The sequence below is a fragment of the Salvelinus fontinalis genome, chromosome 10 (genome assembly GCF_029448725.1).
Source record: "Salvelinus fontinalis isolate EN_2023a chromosome 10, ASM2944872v1, whole genome shotgun sequence".
Lineage (NCBI taxonomy): Eukaryota > Metazoa > Chordata > Actinopteri > Salmoniformes > Salmonidae > Salvelinus > Salvelinus fontinalis.
Window position 1 is genome coordinate 21,414,830 of NC_074674.1, and position 15,707 is coordinate 21,430,536.

The following is a 15,707-nucleotide window of genomic DNA, read 5'->3' on the forward strand; positions in this document are numbered from 1 at the left end:
AACCTGGCCCATATACTATAGAGGAAGGCAGAAACAGCACGCACAATTAATCAAATAGTGCACTGATCCAGCTTCTCAATATTAAATCATGGGATTTTATTGGATATAATTTGGAGTTGAAATCAAAGCCAATTATAGAAATTAGAAGAAATGAACTTGTGAATGTTGCTGGATTTGGGAATTGGCGTGGCTGGCTGCTCAGGGTTCTCGAGGTGGCTGACATATCTCGAGCTTCAAATCTGATTGGCTTTCCTTTGAAGAAGCTCATGGGTTCATTCGGTTGTTAGGCGCCTCCCCGTTTCTCTAAAGGACATTATAATGCAAGGAACCTTCTTTTTTAACCACAAACCGAATTTGCTTTCATTTAGGCTATATATATTTTTTAAATAGGTTAAAGTCATAGAGATTTTTTTGGGAATAGCATTTCGCCCTGGAGCGGTGCGCAATGCTATCGCACGCCGACCTCCTGGATGCTCGCCTCGGTGAGTTATCATCGCCAAACTCCGGTCTTCAACTCTACTGTAAGCTGGAGGCACTTCTAATCTAAATCAAGCAAAGAGAATTGACAATTTGTTTCTTATTTTATCTTAATGTCATTTAAGTGAGCTAATTCAATGGAAAAGTAATTATTATTATTATTATATTACTGCGTAATTTGATTGAACCGTTTTCTAAATTATTGACGTGATGGAATGGAATTAAGGAGTCGATTATTCGGTGTATGCTAGTTGTGTGCTTGTTTGAATGGCATTTAGTCTCTGGTTTTATCCATACTACAATGTCCACTTCGATGTTTTCACCATGTTTTTAGAAAATATCATTTGGTAAAATTACAAAATGTTCAACTAACTCTTTGCATGCATTGGCAAACTATAGCCTGTATTCCTCTCTTGCCAGACTTTGACAGATTCGTAAAAGTGTCACTTGCAATAAGCCTAACTAAACAATGCATTTTCAGGAAATATCTTATAAATTATATATTTTTCCCTTTAACACTATTGCATTATGCAAAATAATTGTGACATTGCCTTTAAATTCTGACCGGGTGTTGTGTCTATCCAGGGATGAAGGATGCCGCGGCGGAGCTACTGGGTCATAGGGAGGCTCTAAAGTGCAGACTAGGCGGTGGAGTGGGATCTGACCCCGGCCACTCCGGTGAGCTAGCCCCGGGACCAGACACCGTGGAGGGGGCTACCATGCTCCCTGGAGACGATATCAACAACGGAGGATCCAACCCTTCTGGCATGCAGGTCAACAGTAAAGAGCAACAGGACAAGCAGCAGCAGAATAACTCCAGCCAATCCGGAGGAAGTCAGAGTCAGAGTCAGAAACAGAAGCGACACCGGACCCGGTTCACCCCGGCCCAACTTAACGAACTGGAGCGCAGCTTCGCCAAAACGCACTACCCAGACATCTTCATGAGGGAGGAACTGGCCCTACGGATCGGCCTAACGGAATCTCGCGTGCAGGTAACGGAATCTCGCGTGCAGGTTTGTTTGTGATACGGGTTGGGAAATGTGTGTCTCATAGAAAATGATTTAGAAGCAAGAATAATACACCTGCAAGAGTAGTGTACTAATACTGCATACAAATATGTCATGAAATGTGTAGGCGTATGTATTGGCCCTTTTAACCAAACAAGAGAACGTAGGCCTACATATTAATAATCAATTGCTATTACTATTTCACTTCATGTAGGACCTACACAATAACAACACTTGATCTTTGTAGCTAGGCACAACGGCTAATTGCAAAGTAAACCTACATTATAGTCTAAATTAACATGAGGAAAATATCCAACTCACAGCTGTTCTCACATAAGTGCCAATATAACATAAGTAGCCTGCATCTAAAGAATACAAAGTGTAGCCTATAGAAGGAAGTACAATAATATATACCTTGATACTGTGTGAGAAATAGCTCAATGGAAATGTATAATAATCTAAAATATTTGCCCTTTTATTCCCATCGAACCAAAACGACAGCGGAAGAATAATTAGCCACGCCTTGTGTTTTTTCATCTTCATCGAGGCAACCATTTTTTTTATTTCCTTGTATCAAAAATAATATCATACATCTGATCCACGAATGTATTTTGTGAGGGTTTTGTTTCTGTTCAAAGTATTAGAAAATGCAAAATAGACTAGAAGGTAAAATCCCTCGCTGACAAAACTGCTTTGGGCGCGCGAGCTGTCCATGGTGCTGAAACGAACGCGCGAGCTGTCCATGGTGCTGAAACGAACGCGCCAGGTCGATTCGCGTCAAACCAGATGCATTTGTTTGATTCATACAATACATTTGTCCCAAAAATATGTTATTCAAGACAGAAATGAGAAATCTACGATTTTAAGAGATAACATTTTCCAGAAACAAACGGAGGGAAATAAAAATATAAATTAAAACAGCTTTTAACTAGCCTATTATCAAAGTTGCATTAATAAATTGATTTGGATATAACTTAAATTTCATGAGGGTACGTAGGCCTATTCATAATATCTGGCAATCACAGATTGTGGGTTACATGTGGAAAAATTAAGGACATCCAATGTAGGCCTAAGTATTTGCCTATAATTCATGAAAATAAATGAAACATTATTCACGAAAATAAGAATTGTATGTAGGCTATATTTTTGTATAAATATGAGTGTATTTTTTCATGTATGCCCTACTCATTGTATCAAAATAGATATTGCATTTTACATGGCAAAAAGTGACTTAATTTAAGATATTACGCATGGTAAAAAAAACATGTAGGCCTACTACCTATGGAATAAACCACTTAAAACTCGGAATTGGCCAGATAAAATCAAGAGGCACTTTATTTGGGAACAAAATTGGTTCTTAAAATCTAATAACGTTTCGTGTCATTTTCCTATTGGAATTGGCATATTCATGCGTTCTCATGCGAGATGAAAATGAAATGATCATGCTTTATTATACCCTCACAATTAAACTCAATTAAAATGTAATGACTTTATTTTATTTCCCGTTACATTCCATAGCTCGACAAAATAGCACACAAGATGAATTCAAGAACAGCGCGACATTGCAGTTGTCTTTGGTCATTGTCTGATGCATTGTCGTTCATTACCAAGTAGCCATTCTCAGGGTGATAGTGCAATAAAACCAAATCCATTATTATCCACCAATTTCAGAATTATTTATTACAATGGGAGCTTATTAACCAGCAATGAAAAATACAGACGAGTCGTTCACATGTGAAACAATAACCGTGCTAATCATCATTATTGCACGGATCAATTCGGTTTTGAATAGTTGATTTACATAAAGTAAGAATTAGTGAAATGATGATCCCTTTATAAAGCCCATCACCAATGATAATAATACTTCTAAACCAGCGTGTAAAAATAGATCTGGGATGTTTCGAATGAGGAGGCGCATGCAGCTCGCGCTGTTCTCTTGCGGAATGGGCCTGTCAGAGTTCCACGTCTTAATGGCGGACTCGCTGAAAGTGTACTCTGTCTTTTAAACGGAATGAGAAATAGCATTTTTTATTTATTTGAAGTGTAATGCATTTGAGGCTGGATTTCACGGCTGGCTACTCTGGGGGAGAGATTGGCCTCTTAATACAACGGCTCAGTTTCTCAACCAAATCGTCACATTAATCATCGCGGATAGCCGGGTTACTATAGTCATATATGAGATCTATATAGGCCTAGAAAGTCTCTCCCAAGGACCCGCGGAATAAACACTGGTGATCCATTTATAACGCCTTTATAACGCATTTACTTCCGAAATACTGATATTATTGTTGTTTTGTGTAGGCCAATAGTCAGTGTTTATATCCATGTTATGCATCAAATTGGTTAAAGCAGAATATGTGTTGATATATCAAATTAATAGAGCTACTAATCCTTAAAATAATAAACTGGTTTCGGATATTTTAAATTCATAACAAAATAATGGTCTATAATAATAGTTGCAATAACATATTTTCAGCTGAGATGACCACCTCCCCTATTAGGCGTATTGGTTTAGGCTTCATGGAAATGAATTTGTGTTTTCTGACGTAGCCATTTTTATTTTATGATACCTAGAGGTGTTTCGGTTATGCACTAATGTAGGCATGCCACAGACGATTTGCTGAAATGGATTTGGCGTAATGACATAGAAGCTATCAAAACCTTCGTTTATGGCATATAATTTAATCAGTTATATCATGTATAGAGTTATCCAGGGATTTCCCCTGATAGAAAGAAGATTTGTAATGGCAATATCTGAGTTATGTGCTACCTGCTTAAGAACCTAAAACGCTTTCCCGTGAGTAAAAATGAGCATATACAGAATGTACAGTAGGCCTATTCATTGTGTCTCAAACCGATGACACTGTAGCCACATGCTAACCCATCTCTCGCTCTCTCCCTCTCTCTCTCCACTCCAGGTTTGGTTCCAGAACCGACGTGCCAAGTGGAAGAAGCGCAAGAAGACCACCAACGTTTTTCGCAACCCGGGGACGCTGCTGCCCACCCACCACGGCCTGCACAGCCAGTTCAACTCTGCCGCTGCCGCCGCCGCGGCCATGGGCGACAGCCTATGCTCCTTCCACGCCAACGACACACGATGGGCTACGGCAGGGATGCCAGGCGTCTCTCAGCTGCAGCTCCCTCCAGCCCTGGGTCGTCAGCACCAGCATGCCATGGCGCAGTCCCTGTCCCAGTGTAGCCTGTCCGGTCCGCCGCCCAACTCCATGGGGCTATCCAACATGTCGTCGAACGGATCCGGGCTCCAGTCTCACCTCTACCAGAATCCGTTCCCTGGGATGGTCTCGGCCTCCTTGTCCGGTCCCACCAACGTGACGGGCTCGCCCCAGCTGTGTAGCTCCCCAGAAAATGACGTCTGGAGAGGGACGAGCATCGCCTCCCTGCGGCGCAAAGCGCTGGAGCACACAGTATCCATGAGTTTCACTTAGTAGTAACCACGACTAATCCAACGGCCAGTTTTACGCGTTTTTGTTTTTACTTCGTCTTCTTCTATACTTGTTTTGTTTTGTTGTTGAACCCATCCAGCCAAATACAGCTGGACAAGGATGTGAATGTCTCCAAGCAAAAAAAACAACAGGAAAACAACAGCCCTATTCCCCAGTTTTGTTGCAAAACTAATACTGAAACCAAACAATTTGAAGGTGGATAAATGGGTAATGTTTATCTTATTAATTTATAATGTGCATGTATTGATGACAACTTTATTTATTTTACATTTATAAAGGCTATATTTATTCATTTACTTATCAATGTATTTATTTATTTATACTTTTTTATATATATATAACACCTCGTTTTCGTTTCCTTCCTTTTTAACAAAATAGTAGACCACTGATATTTGCCACTGGAGTTTCTAAGTTTCCACAGGCCGATGGTCGAGGGTATAAAAACGGTTAAAAAAAAAGAAAGCTCATTTTTATTGTCATCTGCTGCACAGCATGCGACCGACGACGACGGGCCACGGGCATGCGCCGTGCACGTGCAGATATCACACTTGGAAGTTTTTTTGTGTGTGTGTAAAGCATCAAAAGATTAACAAAACGGAAAAGAGGGAGACACGTGATCATCTCAAAGGAATCACGCAACATGGAAACGAACTTGACTGCATGTGCTGGCCAAGGCAAATTTACGGAAACACATAAATAAGACAAGAAAATCGACTTGAATATAATCTGTTATATAGGATGTTTTGTGTAGAGGAAGCATTCTTGACTTGTTCGTTCCCATTTGGTCAGTTTGTGATATGTTCTAATCTAAATTATTGTATGTGCTTATTATCAAATCTGAATTTCTTAAATGTTTGATCTTATACTGAACAAACCATTTCGTTTAATGGACATGTTTATATCAATTGACTGTAAATGAACAAATAAAAATCATTTTCAATATGTCACATCACGAATCAACCTCCTTTTCTTGAACGTGACGCATGCGTCCAGCCTGTAGAAATCGATCAAATAGTGTGACCTAATGTTTATTTGGACATCCCTGAAATGAATCACCGGGACGCAGGCGCAGTCCCCGGTCTCCAGTGATATACGGTGTAATAAGCAGGAAAACCGATTATCAAAACATCAAACTCTATCTAACAACGAGCTGTAATTAAAGTATATCCGTCCAATATGTATTGCTACTGATATTTCATCAATGTAGGCTACTGATGGAATTCCACCCCCAGACTCAAGCAAAGCGAGTGGACAAAGATGTGGGTGTGTTATGGATATGTAAGCTCAAAACAATGGAGAATTTATATCTTTGTATTAGTAGATGCAAAATCAATTTCTATAACATAAATACGTGTTTAGTAGCGCACCTCTTTCAAAACAACAAGGGTTTTTGCAGAATCGAATGACATCCTATCCAACCAAATATGTCACGTAAATGCGACCCAGCCACGAGCCCTCCCGTCTCTTCCCGTCTCGCCCCGTTGACGGGTTTGACCTTAGAGTTGATTGATAGCCTACTACAGCGCTGTTAACGTTGATTGTACAGGCCTATATTTTGTTTTGTCATGTCAATGTATATCGCGGATTCATTCATCAAGCCCAGACTTGGAGCAATCTCGCCTGCATCAACGCACGTCCATACGGATAATCTCCCCAACAAAACGGCGACAAGCACTAACACGTTGTGTACAGCTGCATCATTTACACCGCCACTAGCAGGACATCAAATAGGGGAGCGAGCTACTCAACTCTACACCTATTTTATCCCCTGTGTGTGTGTGTGTGTGTGTGTGTGTGTGTGTGTGTGTGTGTGTGTGTGTGTGTGTGTGTGTCTTTTGGAGCCATTGATCTATGTGACCTGTTCGTATGACAGTATACTGTGCCTATGGTAGGATCTTGGGAGCATGGGACTATCTAGAGAGCAGACATACAGTACAATACCACTGGGCACAGACGTCAGTGTCATTGGATTTAGGTTCAAAGTTGGGTGAAAAAAAATACGAAAATACCTTACATTTATGACTTTTTTTCAAATTCAATCAGGTTTCCACTTTGATTCAACGTCATCACGTTGCATTTTTTTTTGAAGTGAAAACAACGTTGATTTAACCAATTTTTGCGCAGTGGGATGTCTCCATATGAGAGGCTTTGGGGCTGTATTCAATCCATATCGCAGAAGTTTCGCGGAAGGTCTGCATCACTTCCACGATGTGGATTGAAACCAGCCCTTGGTAAATCCACTATTGTATTTCCATCCACCACTGCCAAATGAGTTAATCTTAAATCATCCTCATCCTTATCCTCATCATCCTCATCATCATCCTCATCCTTATCATCATCATCATCATCATCATCATCATCATCATCATCATCATCATCATCCTCATCCTTATCCTCATCCTTATCCTCATCATCATCATCATCATCATCATCATATTAGAATGGTAATGTCGTCTGGGGTTGGGCAACAGAAGATAGTATGGTTAATAAAACCCAGTTGCTTTTCTTTGACTAGGCTACATTCAAGATCTACCCCTTGTTGCCTCAACTTGCCTGTTCTTTACTTGGATCTGAACATGTAGTACACAATGTTGAGTATCACTGGATGATCTCTGGATGCTTTCCTCCATACAAACTAGAATAAATAATAGAGAAGCAAAAAGTGCTACAACTGGCACCCAACAGCTGAGCGAATACCAGTGTGTGTGTGTGTGTGTGTGTGTGTGTGTGTGTGTGTGTGTGTGTGTGTGTGTGTGCGTGTGTTGACATCTGGATGTGTTAATACTCACCGAGCATCACAAGACAATCAGGGGAGTCGGGGAGATTTGCACATGGATAAAGATTTTGCCAGTCCTGGCAACAGACGTGAAATAATATTACATAAATGTAATAATTTGTTTCACTATCACCCAGGTTAATTACTTTGTGGAAATGGGTAACCCATTTCTCATTGGGTAATTTGTCACACACAGAAGCTAGAGCCAATCAGTGACCCCGCTGTTGGTGGGATCATTTCTCCTAGAATTCTGTGCAGTGAGTGTGTCATTGAAAATGTGGGAGCAAGCCAATGTTTACCTCCGATTTATTTCACACAAATAAATTAAATCAGTCAATAAACCATCCGAGGGTGAATATAGCTCTCTCTATCCAGGATTATACATTTTCTCTCAGTGTGTGTGTGTGTGTGTTTATATGTGTGTTTGTGTGTGTGTGTGTGTGTGTGCAGGGGTGTTTATGAGTGTGTGTCATAAAACGTGTGAGAGAATGTGTTTGAATGCTTCCTGAGGGTGTGTGTGTGTTTCTGTATTGGTATACATTACGTGTTTATGAATATATTTCCAGACTGAATTGTTCCACCCTCATTTTACCTACCTATTCGTTTTGAAACGTCGACAGATATCATGACAACTGCTATAGCCAATATTTCAACAAGCACACCAGTATGTCCAACATTTGTAATGCAACATTGACAACCACTTCCATTCCCTCAAAAATAGACCAGCATAACTGAGAATACAACAGCAAACGCAACTCTAGTCACCAAAAATACATATATTACTAGTGTAGTTATACTATGCACAGCGTGTACAAATAACTACAAATATTATCACAACCAATGGGCAACTTGGGTTGGAGCACTGTTTCAAACAGACAGGGAAGAGCGTCCAAGTCTACTTGAAGACCCTACAGCCACAGGGGATTGATCTCTGCCTTGTACTCTTTTCTACGCATGGTGTGACTATACAACGCCACTGCATATGTCTGGAAATGGGGAAAGCATGGTTATAATGGAGGAGAGCTATAATACGGTTTGACAGACAGACTCTGCAGGAGAGTATCTTGGCTGGTGATTGTTGTTTCAGATGGTGCATGACGATGAATTCCGTCTGAAGGTTTTATTAATTTCAGTCTAAGTGGTGAAGAGGCTGGCTCTGACCGCGTTTGGTCCAGTCTGACGAGACTGACTGACACCTCGTAGCTCCCACCATCCGTCATCGTTTGAGAATGTCTTCATTATGTCACATGAAAATGAAGAGATTCGATTTTGTGCCCATTATCTATCCATAAGAGCAAACGAACGGAGCACCGCCGGGGTCATAGAGAGAGAGAGAGAGAGAGAGAGAGAGAGAGAGAGAGAGAGAGAGAGAGAGAGAGAGAGAGAGAGACAGAGAGAGATAGAGAGAGAGAGAGAGAGATATGGAGATAAAGAGAGAGAGAGGGAGATAGAGAGAGAGGGAGATAGAGATATATATATATATATAGAGAGAGAGAGAGAGAGAGAGAGAGAGAGAGACAGAGAGAGAGAGAGACAGACAGAAAGACAGTGACAGAGAGACAGTCTTTGATTCTCTCTCTCACTCTGTCTCTCTGAGAGATATTTTAATAATTAGATGGTTGTAATATTTGGCATTTTGTATCACCAAAATTCTAGAGAACAGAGCACTCAAAGTGTGTGTGTGTGTGTGTGTGTGTGTGTATGGTAGGTCAGGGTTGGATAATTAACCTACGATGATGGATACACAGCAATTACAGTGATGCTCATGTGACAAATCGGAGTGACAGAGGCCTGAATGGGTTCATGCATTCTCCTTAGTCTGCTCTTACAGTAAAGTCTCAGACCAAGCATCCCAATCACTATCCCTTATAATGCAGTGTGAACGTGTTGAAACAGTGTTATTACAGTATATTCTATATATGCATATACTACCGGTACAACAATACTTCTGTATACAACACATTCTTCTTATCAGTCCTGAGATGCAAGCTTCTTGCAATACCTCTTGTAATTGCACTGTGAGTGTAGTGTGTCTCTCTCGCGGTCTCGCGGTCTCGCAGTCTCGGTCTTGGTCTAGGTCTCTGTCTCTGTCTCTGTCTCTGTCTCTCTCTCTGTCTCTCTCTCTGTCTCTGTCTCTGTCTCTCTCTCTGTCTCTGCCAGAGTTAAAGTAAAAAATGTATGTTAACTCTAATCCACATAATAATTCACATTTCCTGATACGATACCGAGTCAAGACCGAGACCGGAAAGGGAACAAGGGGTCCGAGACTGAGACCAGAAAAATGCGAGTCCAATTCAAGACCGTGATCAGAATGGAGTCACGTAACCATCATAATAAGAGCTCAGAATATAAGCGGTCACTGCGCAATAGCGAGCAGTAGTTTCCCCAAGGTCTAGCGAGCTAGCTTCAGTTATTGGCTAGTTTGCAGCAGCTGCAGCATGTGTTATTAAAGAGGACGTTGTTGCTAATTTGTTAGCTTCTATCTTTTCAAGAATAACTTGCAACAAGAAGTTAAGTTTAAAAAAAAAAATCATCATCTGGTGAGCGGAACTGTGCTTTTTGTATTGCAGCGCATTTGCTGTTGCTCGCCATCTCTCTGAGAATAACTTATGTGTGTGAAACATTGTTCCATTTAAAATGAAACTGACAGCCTTGTAACAACATTAGATCTTATTAAAATCGGTTCATTGACACTTTACACTCTGCAGTGCTATTGATCAAACAACTATGAGGCTCTCTCTCCCTCAGTTATACACATCAACAATAACAAGATCAACAACTAATCCTAGCCAGAGCAAGATGAGCTCAAATCTAACGAAATAACATGAGGTAAACCCCCTCAAACTTTTTCAGCTAGTTGGCCGTCTAAATAGCACTGATAAATGACTGTAGCCTCCTCGTCCTTCTGCAGCTTGTCTGCCAGTACATGCTTGTTCCAACCAAGCACTAAAGCTAAGTGGCTAAAGACACAAATGAGAGAACACCTCACTCTGACCATTTTTTCTCGCCCTAGCAGAGCAGATTAGGCTGTTTTCATGTTAGCTAGAGCGTTTTTTTGTCTACATTTACTAACCCCGGTCATATTCAGCAGGTGTTGCACATTCGTAAATTCATCAGTTGTTCTGCACTCTGGCACACTCAGATGAGAGTGCTCTGAAATCGGAGTAGATAGCTTGAGTGAATTTGCAAATGCAAGAGATATGCTAACTGGATAACAGTCGTTCAAGTTCTTGCTAGTTAACCAACTGTCACCTGCATCTCTAGCTGTGTACAGTATAGCTACCGAAAAACGATATGAGGGGAAAAAGTCAGTCACTCTCCCACTCCTTCAAAGACATGACGTCCTCCTAGCAGCTAGCTCTCTAGTTAACATAAGGATCCGTTTTTTAGCTTGCTACATAAATAGATACAATAGCCTATTACCCACGTTATGACTGACTTGTGATCATTGCCTTTGATAGTTTGATTGTAATGACATTCCCAGCCTCAGTTACGTTAGTCAGTTTTTGTTCCGAATATTCAGTCATTGAAACTGAAACAGTGCATCAAACAATATACCAGTCCAGCTGTGATTTACAACCTGATAGTAATATTTTTGGACTACCAAGAAATGTATAGGTGAATTATATGAATCATGCATTGAGCTGCATCCATCTATTCTGCCAACAATGCCTTAGTGTACGTCATGGAACGTTGAAGCAAATATAACCTATTTTTAAAACCTCTTATGAAGATGGTTTTGTAGCAGAAACTGTGAATTTGATATTTTTGACTGATATTATGATTGCCTGTTTCATATCTGCAAAGTAGTTAAAACGCTGTCAGTTCCACTTTAAACGTTAGGTCACCGGTTACTTTGTGGGCTGAACATTCATTTATTTTTTGCAATGGGAAGTAATAGTTGTACATTTCAATTGGGGAATGCTTAATCGTTGTTTTTTTGTATTCTTATGATTGGGACCTACTGGTTTACTAGGTCAGAGTTTATGGACTGCTTATCCTAAAGCATTATGCTGTGTGTGACTGCTGTCTCTCCATCAGCCCTATGCAGTGGTGTAGTGGTGCTTTACCATCATGCTGTGTGTGACTGCTGTCTTTCCATCGGCCCTATGCAGTGGTGTAGTGGTGCTTTACCATCATGCTGTGTGTGACTGCTGTCTTTCCATCGGCCCTATCCAGTGGTGTAGTGGTGCTTTACCATCATGCTGTGTGTGACTGCTGTCTTTCCATCAGCCCTATGCAGTGGTGTAGTGGTGCTTTACCATCATGCTGTGTGACTGCTGTCTTTCAATCGGCCTTATCCAGTGGTGTAGTGGTGCTTTAACATCATGCTGTGTGTGACTGCTGTCTTTCCATCAGCCCTATGCAGTGGTGTAGTGGTGCTTTAACATCATGCTATGTGTGACTGCTGTTTTTCCATCAGCCCTATACAGTGGTGTAGTGGTGCTTTAACATCATGCTGTGTGTGACTGCTGTCTTTCTATCGGCCCTATGCAGTGGTGCTTTACCATCATGCTGTGTGTGACTGCTGTTTTTCCATCAGCCCTATACAGTGGTGTAGTGGTGCCTGGAGAAGTGGGTATACTCCCAAGCGGTGCACCAGTCTAGGAAAGGCACCCCTGTGTGAAAAATCCTATATTTTCCTATAGATTATTCAGATTTTCACTCTCAAAATCACAGTTTTTGTTATGGATTTTTGTTTGTTTGTTGATGTTCTAAGTCCACAACAATGCCTAAATCACATCACTCTGATTGGGTGAGCCTGTCATGGCCTGGATCCCCAGGGTGTGGGCCTATGACCACCCAGGCCCATCCATGTCTACCAGTGGCGGTCAGTGTCGTTTATGATGAGGGAGGACAATTATTATTTCTATTACAGCATATTTGATGACTTTCATTCATTATCCATTCACCCAGTTCATTGTAACATCGATAGGTTTAGGCTACTATGTGATACTTTAATTTTCCCTATACCCATCATGAGGGTTGCTACAACCTAGCCTATAAATGAAAGATTACAACGTACTGTAGGTGCACACACTGGGGACAATCACTGGGGCCACATCCCTGGGGCCAAGCTTTCTGACATCCAGGACCTACAGTACCAGTCAACATTTTGCACACAGCTACTCATTCCAGAGTTTTTCTATATTTTTACAATTTTCTACATTGTGGAATAATAGTGAAGACATTAAAACTATGAAATAAGACATATGGAAAATATGTAGTAACTGTCACGCCCTGACCATAGAGAGCTCTCGGGGTTCTCTATGGTGTTTTAGGTCAGGGCATGACTAGGGGGTGTTCTAGTCTTTAATTTCTATGTTGGTGTGAGTATGGTTCCCAATTGGAGGCAGCTGATGATCGTTGGGTCTAATTGGGGATCATACTTAGTGTGGTCCGTTTCCCACCTGCGTTGTGGGATATTGTTTTTGTTTAGTGCTACGAACTACATGTTCGTTTATTTATTTGTTGTTTGAAGTTTCACCTCAATAAATATGTGGATCTCTGCTCATGCTGCGCTTTGGTCCACTCATTATAACGAACGTGACAGTAACCAAAAAAGTGTTATATTTATATTTGAGATTCTTCAAAGTAGCCACCCTTTGCCTTGATGACAGCTTTGCACACTCTTGGCATTCTCTCAACCAGCTTCATTAGGTAGTCACCTGGAATGCATTTCAATTAACAGGTGTACCTTGTTAAAAGTTAATTTGTGGAATTTCTTTCCTCCTTTCCTTGAACCAATCAGTTGTGTTGTAGGGTGGGTATACAGTAGATAGCCCTGTTTGGTAAAAGACCAAGTCCATATTATGACAAGAACAGCTCAAATAAGCAAAGAGAAACAACAGTCCATCATTACTTTAAGACATGAAGGTCAGTCAATGCAGAAAATTTCAAGAACGTTGAAAGTTTCTTCAAGTGCAGTTGCAAAAACCATCAAGGGCTATGATAAAACTGGCTCTCATGAGGACCGCCACTGCAAAGGAAGACCCAGAGTTACCTTTGCTGCAGAGGTTATGTTCATTAGAGTTACCAGCCTCAGATTGCAGCCCAAATAAATGCTTCACATAGTTCAAGTAACAGACATATCTCAACATCAACTGTTCAGAGGAGACTGCGTGAATCAGGCCTTCATGGTCAAATTGCCTCAAAGAAAACACTACTAAAGAACACTAATGAGAATAAGAGACTTGCTTGGGCCAAGAAACACGAGCAATGGACATTAGACCGTTGGAAATCTGTCCTTTGATCTGATGAGTCCAAATTTGAGATTTTTGGTTCCAACATCCATGTCTTTGTGAGATGCAGAGTAGGTGGACAAATGATCTCTTTGTGTGTGGTTCCCACCGTGAAGCATGGAGGAGGAGGTGTGATGGTGTGGGGGTGCTTTGCTGGTGACACTGTGACTTATTTAGTGACTTATTTAGAATTCAAGGCACACTTAACCAGCATGGCTACCACAGCATTCTGCAGGGATACAACATCCCATCTGGTTTGCGCTTAGTGGGACTATCATTTGTTTTTCAACAGGACAATGACCCAACACACCTCCAGGCTGTGTAAGGGCTATTTGACCAAGAGGGAGAGTGATGGAGTGCTGCATCAGATGACCTGGCCTCCACAATCCCCCGACCTCAACCCAGTTGAGATGGTTTGGGATGAATTGGACCGTAGAGTGAAGGGAAAGCAGCCAACAAGTGCTCAGCATATGTTGGAACTACTTCAAGACTGTTGGAAAAGCATTCCAGGTGAAGCTGGTTGAGAGAATGCCAAGAGTTTGCAAAGCTGTCATCAAGGCAAAGGGTGGCTACTTTGAAGAATCTAAAATCTAAAATCTATTTTGATTTGTTTAACTATTATTTAGTTACTACATGATTCCAAATGTGCTATTTTATAGTTGTAATGTCTTCACTATTATTTTATAATGTAGAAAATAGTAAAAATGAAGAAAAACCCTTGAATGAGTAGGTGTCCAAACTTTGACTGGTACTTTATATACGAGACGTGTCAGAGGAATTCCCCAAAAATTGTCAAAGACTCCAGTCACCCAAGTCATAGACTGTTCTCTCTGCTACCACATGTCAAACGGTACCAAAGCGCCAAGTCTAGGACCAAAAGGCTCCTTAACAGCGTATACCCTAAGCCATAAGACTGCTGAACAATTAATCAAATGGCCCCGCTTTGTTTTCACGCTGCTGCTACTCCTTGTTTACTATCTATACATAGTCACTTTACAAATTTACACTTTACAAAGGTACTGTACATAGCCTCCTTATTGTTATGTCATAAGCATTTCACGGTAAGGTCTACACCTGTTGTGTTCGACGCATGTGACGTCTTTCCTAGGCTATGTGTGTGGCGCTCATATTAATATATTTCAGGTGCTTTGCGATTGTGTAGGCTATTCTGTGCATGGTTTCTCAGTTGCACTACTTAATTGATAAGTCGTATTCCTCCACTACACTACTTTGATTTACATCAATAGGGCTTAAGAAGTGAGTATCATCAATGCCCACTGAAAAATAACTGGGTTTACGTCTTATACCTGCATATGCCCTCCACAACACCACTGGCCCTTTGTGTTTTACTAAAAGTGTACTCTGCTACATGAGTGGGCTGGTATTACGGATGCTGTCCCTTCAGAATCACCAACCTGTCACACACTGAAGGCCTATAGGGTCGCCACTGCGCAAACAGGTCTATTATACCAGATAGATATAAAGGCTGTTAAGATATTCATGTTTCAAGAAAGGTGTGCATATATGTGGCCTGGCGAAGCTGTTTTATGGACTGACTGAATAGAAGCTGATAATTCGTTTTTTACTCCGCTGGTCTCGGGAAGAAATTACGAGTCCTCACTGTCCGAGACCGAGTCAAGACCTAGTACAAATGTATCCGACACCGAGACATGATGGAGACACTCAATATGTGATCAAGAGACTGGACACGAGACCGGGTCTCAAGTATTACAACACCGTG

The 15,707-nt window shown here is 41.1% G+C and overlaps 1 protein-coding gene across 5 annotated transcripts; it reads left to right on the plus strand.

Moving 5' to 3' along the window:
* Positions 1-296: 296 nt before the first annotated feature.
* LOC129863809 (homeobox protein orthopedia B-like) lies at positions 297-5,895 on the plus strand. Of its 5 annotated transcripts, none has more exons than XM_055936083.1 (3): positions 297-482; positions 1,063-1,490; positions 4,403-5,895. In XM_055936083.1, exons 1-3 carry the CDS (start codon positions 446-448, stop codon positions 4,928-4,930), a joined length of 993 nt encoding a protein of 330 aa, XP_055792058.1. In that variant the 5' UTR covers positions 297-445; the 3' UTR covers positions 4,931-5,895. The 5 variants fall into 5 exon arrangements, with proteins under 5 accessions (XP_055792058.1, XP_055792056.1, XP_055792057.1 ...); XM_055936081.1 differs by having other exon boundaries at positions 298-521; XM_055936082.1 differs by having other exon boundaries at positions 304-521; positions 1,063-1,469.
* The last annotated feature ends 9,812 nt before the right edge of the window (positions 5,896-15,707 follow it).